This window comes from Oncorhynchus tshawytscha, unplaced genomic scaffold (assembly GCF_018296145.1).
Source record: "Oncorhynchus tshawytscha isolate Ot180627B unplaced genomic scaffold, Otsh_v2.0 Un_contig_4824_pilon_pilon, whole genome shotgun sequence".
Taxonomy (NCBI): Eukaryota; Metazoa; Chordata; class Actinopteri; order Salmoniformes; family Salmonidae; genus Oncorhynchus; species Oncorhynchus tshawytscha.
The window spans coordinates 109,225-116,893 of NW_024609172.1; the positions used below are offsets into that span (position 1 = coordinate 109,225).

Here is a 7,669-nt window from a genome sequence, read left to right on the forward strand (position 1 = left end):
TGTCACCATCGGGCTCTTTCTTGAGTCATTTGTGTGTCTTAATTATTTAATTAAACAGTATGCTTAAAGCATCAGCCAAGCTCAGTGCCTATGTAGGTGATTGTATTCAAACACATAGGCTGTGTCTGATATGGAAAAATACATTTTAACATTAGAACAGGATGACTCTCGGTCGACAAAGACTTTTTTGGTCGGGGACAGCCCTGCAATCAGTCTTACCCTTGCTCTACTCAAAGGGCTGTATTGGAATGGCTTCATACAGTATCTACGTGTATATCATTGACTGTATTGTCTTTTTAGGCCAAGAGGACCAAGAGAAACAAAGTGGAGCAGACCACTGATGCAGGTCATAAATGAAACTCTAATTTCACTGAATGTAATCCTTTTGCATGTAAATGTAATTTAGTATGGACATCTATTGAGCAGAGGACTAATAGCAGAGTGCACATGTTATACTTTCTTGGCTACTTAACTTCACAAAGTACACAAAGTTGGCTAATACATATTTGCCTCAGGAGGTTACATGTTTTCTGACTTCTTTACCTTGGTGAATGCTGCTTTGCACACAGGTCCCTCTACATCTGTGGAATTCTCTGGGATGGCAGTTCAGGGGACATCTCACCAGGGACAATCTAATGAGAAGATCCTAAGTGAGTGTGTCTCCAGGGCCTGTCAGACCAGGGCTCTTGACCTCCCGCCAATCGATCCGGATGCTTTCAACCCGATTATCATCCGGTTTCTGGAAAAACTTACTGAGGAGTATGTCCAAACTTCTATTGTAGTATTTGAATGCAATGTCATCTGGAGGATTTTATAAATTGTATGTGTGTTGGTGTGCTTTTTGGTGCTAAAAACATCTAATTATCTCCTATAGGCAATGGAGGCAGTTAAGCATTGGCAGGATGGACCCTGTAAGTCCCTTAACCCTGAAAATGATTAATAGATATATTAATAGATGTTTCAAGAATATTAGATACAAACCTTTTATCTATCTACAGTATCATCCACATTATCATAAACAGTTACATTAAAATAGCTTTTTAGTAGCCTACTGCTTTTCATGCTTTCCAATGTATGCCACTTTCATGATTCTCATGAACATATGTGAGATTGTTGGTATCTCTTCGAGGAGCTTGGTTTCAGAGCCCGGCTATGAGTAATCTACCTACACTGTTTCGGTCCTACAGGTGATGAGGGCATTGCTTGCAGAGATGTGCCTGGAGATTGTGCGGTTTGTATCTGAGGCCATCCTGGAGGTCATCATCCCTGCAATTTTCCGTTTTGTACGGATATACAGCCATGTGTCTCCAGTATCCAGCAAGTCTCTGACAGAATCAGAGAGATCCTCTAGCACAAACCTGAAGGTTCGCAAGAGAGGCAGCAGCAAATCCTCAAGGTGTTGCACGGCCAAATCAAGCTCCTCACGTAATGGGTATGTTCAGTCATTCCTAAAGAAACCGGTTTCACCTAACTATTCATAACCCATTTTGTGAAAATATGTTTTGTTATCTGTATAACAGTTTACTCTTAATGACCAGTTTAACTGATTACTGAATGATGTATTAATGTCACTACCGTGTCTACTATTGAATATGGAATGCTGTATTGTTTGCTTTGTATTCTCAAAGGTCTCAGACAGTGTTGCCAAATACTCAGGGAGATGGTGAGTCTATATCATCTGAGCCACTCAGGGACTTTTTTGGGATCACTGAGGACAGTCTCCTCACTGGTGTCCAGGATTCCTTCAAAGAGTCGCTGAACAATGTCCTCTGTATCCAAAGAGAGGACCAGGTAGACACTCAAAGTCTATCCCGGGTTATTGTTGGAGAAGTGTCAAAGAAGGTCAATTCCATAATCTCTGTGGCCATCCAAACTCCCATCTCTGGCCGAATGTCCCCTGTTATTTTTGCCAGTGGTGGTGTCTCCAGAACCAAGGTTGTTGAGGAGATGGTGTCTGGCGTTTCCAACATACTTCAGATGTATATTAATGGGAAGAGTGTTGAGCAGATTGTTGTTCTCAGAGAGGATGGTGTTGAGGTGGATATGACACATTTAACAGGACAGGTCATGACAGCCCTCAGTGGCACTGTTTTGAACTTCAGCAATAAGGAAGAAAATGACCCCGACAAGAGGGAACTGCTTTGTGTTGTTGCTGACCATATGAAGATGCTTGAAGCTTGTAAAAGTCCTGAGGAGATGCTAAAACAAGGAGAGAGCAACCTCAATATCAAAGGTGCCAAATCTAGTCTTCGTCTGTCAACACAAAGTATGGATAGACTACTCACTGAGGAGTTTCAGACCAAGGCCACTGAATCGATCCGGGAGATTGTTAAAAGATTCAGGGGTTGTACATCATGTTGTTCTGGCACTACATCATCTTGTCCAACTCCTAGGATAGGTGAGATCAGAGACCTTATGATTGACCCTGAGGCCTCTGAGTTGGTAAGTACCTTTGTTTCAGACATGGACAATCTTACCCAGTCTATCAGGGCATCCTGCTCTCCTGCACAGAGTGAGCAGATCCTTCTTGAAAACCATCAGAGTAAGATCTGGTCTTACACTGTTGGCTGTTACTACGACATGAAAAATACGCTGAAGAGGATTCTTACCTGTCCAGAAAAAGGGTATCTCGCAAGTACATTTGTGGAGAGCACAAAAGATTATTTCACAATGGTTCCAACTTTGTGCCTAGACATCGGTCATTCCAGTAATGGTGAGGCTGACACATCGGACTCCATTTCTTGTAAACCACTTTTAATAACCCCCTCATCTATGAATGAACAAAAAGGACAAAGTGAGACCCCAAAACCTCTCTTGGCTCTCAAAAAGTATTTGCAAGACCAAGTCCTCCTTGACACCACAAAAGCGATTGCCAGCCAGGTTCTTGTCTTGTATAAGACTGAGGTGATGGAGAAGTTCTCATCTTCTGTTGGAGAGTGTGATTCTGAAGAGTCTCTGGAGGCCATTCTATTTGTGGATGGCATCATGTCTGACTTGAATGATTTCACCAGTTCGTGTTCCCCCTCACCATCTGAGTTGTTAGACAGTGAACAATGTCTCTCCCATCTCACTTTTCCACTTGGTCTGCAGGACAGCACCACCAACAGTGAATCTACCCTGAGTCTTCCAGTTATAAATATGAAGAAACTCTCCAGTGTGTCTTTCCAGACAAAGGCTAGAAAGGCAGTGAGCGAAGCTCTGAGATCTGTCAACCCCTTTACAAACAGCTTACTGGGAGACTCTGAAGCATCTAAATTGCTGGACACTTTTGCAACAGATGTGGAGACTGTTGTTCAGTCCATGCAGGCACATGAATCTGAAAATTTCAAAATTTCAAAAGTGAGCACCCTTTCTGCTGCTCGTATTATATATCATAGATTTCGAGAAATGCTGAGGCGTTTTCTCACTCCCTGCCAAGACTCTGTAAAGGTCATCGAATTTTTAACACAGCATAAACCAATACTGATCAAATTAGAAATCAAAGCAGTGGTAGGTTTTATGGGGAAAACATTCAATCAAATCACATACTCATGGTTAGCAGATGTTAATGCGAGTGTAGCGAAATGCTTGTGCTTCTAGTTCTGACCTTGCAGTAATATCTAACAAGTAATTTAACAATTTCACAACAACTACCTAATACGCACACAAGTGTAAAGGCATTAATAAGAATATGTACATATAAATATATGGATGTGCGATGGCCAAACGTCATGTTGTCCTTGATGGTCTTTTTTGCCTTCCTGTGACATCGGGTGGTGTAAGTGTCCTGGAGGGCAGGTAGTTTTCCCCCGGTGATGCGTTGTGCAGTTGCTGTACCAGGCGGTGATTCAGCCTGACAGGATAATCTCGATTGTGCATCTGTAAAAGTTTGTGACCGTTTTTGGTGACGAGCCAAATTTCTTCAGCCTCCTGAGGTTGAAGAGTCTCTGTTGTGCCTTCTTCACCATGCGGTCTGTGTGGGTGGACCATTTCCTTCCTGTTTGGCCCTGTCCGGGGGTATCATCGGATGGGGCCACAGTGTCTCCTGACCCCTCCTGTCTCAGCCTCCAGTATTTATGCTGCAGTAGTTTGTGTCGGGGGGCTAGGGTCAGTTTGTTATATCTGGAGTACTTCTCCTGTCTTATCCGGTGTCCTGTGTGACTTTAAGTATGCTCTCTCTAATTCTCTCTTTCTTTCTCTCTCTCGGAGGACCAGGCCTCAGGACTAAGATCTCCCTATTTGGTAAAAGACCAAGTCCATATTATGCCAAGAACAGCTCAAATAAGCAAAGAGAAACAACAGTCCATTGTTGCTTAAGACATGAAGGTCAGTCAATACGGAACATTTCAAGAACTTTGAAAGATTCTTCTAGTGAGGTCGCAAAAACCATGAACCGCTATAATGAAACTGGCTCTCATGAGGAAGACCCAGAGTTACCTTTGCTGCAGAGGATACGTTCAGTAGAGTTAACTGCACCTCAGATTGGAGCCCAAATAAATTCTGTCAACCCCATTACAAACAGCTTATTGGGAGACTCTGAAGCATCTAAATTGCTGGACACTTTTGTAACAGATGTGGAGACTATTGTTCAGTCCATGCAGGCACATCACTCTGAAAATTTCAGAATTTCAAAAGTAAGCACCCTTCATGCTGCTCGTATTATATATCATAGATTTCGAGAAATGCTGAGGCGTTTTCTCACTCCCTGCCAAGACTCTGTAAAGGTCATCGATGGTGTTACACCAATACATGATGAGACTCTCAAACAGGCTCCTAGTGAAAGTTTAGATTCTCAGGTGACTTGTAATAGGGATTCTCTTGAAATCCAAGTGGACCTTCAAACCTGTACCAAGGAGGTCAACAGTCAGATCCTGACTGTGTATCACTCTGAGGAATCCATGGAGGAATGCCTCTCTAGCCTAAAAGGAGATACAGAAGACCTGTCCAAGTTTTTGGATGCCGTTGTTTCTCAGATTGACGTCCTTGCCGCCTCCAAATCATATTTATATGTTGATGACTATGCTGTCAATACACAGGACAATTTGCATGGTGAGATCAACAATGATGAGGAGGAGGCATCCTCTAGAAGTCTTAAATCCACAGCCTTTGACAAACTATGTACTGATGAGTTTCAAACTAAAGCCTCACATATGGCTGGTGGGATCCTTCAATCAGGGTTAATTGGCATTGTAAATACCAGCCTTGATGGTAGAAGTGCAGACATTTGCGCAGAGTCCAGTAACGATGGTGATGATAGAGATGTCAAAATCCTTCAGAAGAGTGGAACTCCACCTTTGTTCACCTCTTCTCTGCACACCAATTCTGCAGCATCCAACATCGTCATAAGCATCACTAAAGACCTTAATAGCTTCACCCAGATGACTAAAATGTCTGATGCTTCAGTGTCTGTCCAGTTAGAGAGATCCCTGTCAGCTTCAACCCTTCCTGTCAGTGTTCACAACAGGGCCAATGTGAAAGGAAAGATCATTTGGCCAGGCACTGTAAACCTGTTCAACAATGTGTTCATCAAGGTCAAGGATTTTTTTGCCCAGCAACAACCGGTCCTCCTAGACAATGTGGTTGAGGCCCCCAAACATGCCGAATCCATATGCAGAACAGCTACTTCTACACAAATGACTTACAGTGAACATGAAGGCAGCCAGACCAGCATGGTAAATTATTCCAAAGCCTTAATTAGTCAGACTCTGATGACAATCCAGAGGAGAGTGTCTATGTCAGAGAGGATGAGCACCTCAGAGAAAGGCCTCTTGACTCGTTCCATCGTGGGCTCCATGTTGGAGGATGTTGACATGGTGAGAACTGATGGACACGAGATACACCGGCCATCCTCCTCAAAGTCCTCCCTGTCCATCACCTCTGCCATGACCAGAGGGTCCCAGAGTGATTTTACAAATTCTCTTCCAGGCACTCCAGTCCCCGATGAGTGGCCTGTTGAAATCTATTGTCCTATCATTAGGAGTTCGGTCATTGATATGAGTGACTCCTCAACTCATTCACAAGGGTCAACAAATTACACAGGGCAAACCATCTCTGCCATAGTTGACACTGTTATGGAGGTCATTCCAAGAGAAGATACGGAACACATAGCCACTGCAGATGATGTCACTTCTTTTACAAGAAGACTTGCGAGACTCAGCCCCAGGGACGGTCTTCAGAACTTCTCACGTGAGCTCACTGACAAAGTTTATGAGCTCATAAAAAGTCACAACACCCCCCAGGCTCTTTTTGTGCCAGCTGGCAAGAGCGTGTCTGACTCTATTCTTTTGAAGCTGAAGACAGGATTGAATGCTTCTGAAGAATCCAGGGAGTTTCCATCTGACCTTGTACACTCCTTTGCTACGGAGTCAATAAAACGTCTGCTACAGCAGATTGTCTTCTGGCTTCCTCCACCATCACAAGGATCCGATTTCTGCCAAACTATCATCTCTGATGATTCTCTGCAGGAAACAAGTTGGCTTATGCCGAGCTCTTCTGCCATCTCCGTTAGTTCCTCACAGGTTTACTTTGACACAAAGAGCCTTTTCACCAATATAATGGTCAATCAGGTCATGGATACCTGTTCTGTGGCCTCCAATTCATCAGAAGAATTATCAGAGTTGATGAACATAATCAATGGGTTGTCCCCAACTGATGCTGGAACACTTGACTCTGACAGACCGGCTCTCATGACCACTTGCCATCAGTCTAGTTCCAAATCATTGGCTAGACCCTCTCTGTCTGGCAGCAGCACACACAACGGTGGAACTGTGGATATTCAAGTTTTAGGAGAGGTGGAATCCAAGATTGACAACAAAGATCTGGAGATGTCTAGTGTCTCTGTGCATCCATCAACTCCATCAGCCATGGACTCTGAGACACATGCATCATTTGACTCCACTAGCAATGACGACACCTCTTTGGTACTTTTACTGATTGTTAGATTGCTGTCAATGATCACCTCTTTCACATTACTGGAATCCTCTGATATTGGTGAAACATCAAGAGTTCTCACAAAGAGGATTCTGTCTGAGTTCTGTGGCACCTCAGGCCTTGAACCAACTCAAGCCTACCCCCAGAATCTGAAAATCAAAAAGGTCAGAGAAGATGCTCCAGGTTGCAATGAAGTCAACAGATTATGCCTTTGACGATGCCCTGGTCAAATCATTAACGAGGGAACTACTAGCTAAATGCAATGAGGCTAGCTCTTCACCTCCCTCCATGACACAGTTGTCATCACACAATGTACTTGGCAGTGACGAGGTAGGTAATTCTGGGCTTCCAACAACTTGTAGAAAGGAAAAGAAGAGAGGAAGATTCAGCGCTCTCTGTGGACTCAACCCAAAGGTACATATGTCATCAAAATACACATTTTTAAGATTATTTTTATTCATTACGTACAGTATGATGGTAAACACTGATACCCTTTGTGTGCAATTTCTCCTACTGTATAAATGACTGTTTGTTACCCAGTGTACAAAGAAGGTCAACAAGAAGACCCACTGCACTCCAACACCTTCCCAGAACCAGACCCCTGCCGTCAGTGAAACAGGTAAGTCAATACACTCAAATGTGTACTGAACAAAAATATAAACGCAACATGCAACAATTTCAAAGATTTTATTGAGTTACAGTTCATATATGGAAATCAGTCAATTGAAATACGTTCATTAGGCTCTTATCTATGGATTTC

At 43.2% G+C, this 7,669-nt stretch overlaps 1 protein-coding gene across 4 annotated transcripts; it reads left to right on the plus strand.

The window, feature by feature from the left end:
- Window positions 1–230: 230 nt before the first annotated feature.
- On the plus strand, window positions 231–7,663 carry LOC112225147. 4 transcript variants are annotated; one of them, XR_006081967.1, is made up of 7 exons: window positions 233–346; window positions 570–759; window positions 875–911; window positions 1,188–1,432; window positions 1,629–3,429; window positions 4,704–7,323; window positions 7,450–7,663. XR_006081967.1 is itself a non-coding variant. In XM_042314403.1 (6 exons), the coding sequence occupies exons 3-6, from the start codon at window positions 903–905 to the stop codon at window positions 7,122–7,124; spliced, it is 4,476 nt and encodes a 1,491-aa protein (XP_042170337.1). In that variant the 5' UTR covers window positions 231–346; window positions 570–650; window positions 875–902; the 3' UTR covers window positions 7,125–7,663. The 4 variants fall into 4 exon arrangements, 3 of the variants coding, with proteins under 3 accessions (XP_042170337.1, XP_042170338.1, XP_042170336.1); XM_042314403.1 differs by having other exon boundaries at window positions 231–346; window positions 570–650; window positions 4,704–7,663; XM_042314402.1 differs by having other exon boundaries at window positions 4,704–7,663.
- Window positions 7,664–7,669: the final 6 nt, after the last annotated feature.

Coding starts and splice junctions, on each gene's coding strand:
- LOC112225147 (XM_042314402.1), top strand. CDS start 599: ATGGCAGTTCAGGGGACATCTCACCAGGGACAATCTAATGAGAAGATC. Junction 760..874: donor CTGGAAAAACTTACTGAGGA/GTATGTCCAAAC, acceptor TATCTCCTATAG/GCAATGGAGGCAGTTAAGCA. Junction 912..1,187: donor GCATTGGCAGGATGGACCCT/GTAAGTCCCTTA, acceptor TCGGTCCTACAG/GTGATGAGGGCATTGCTTGC.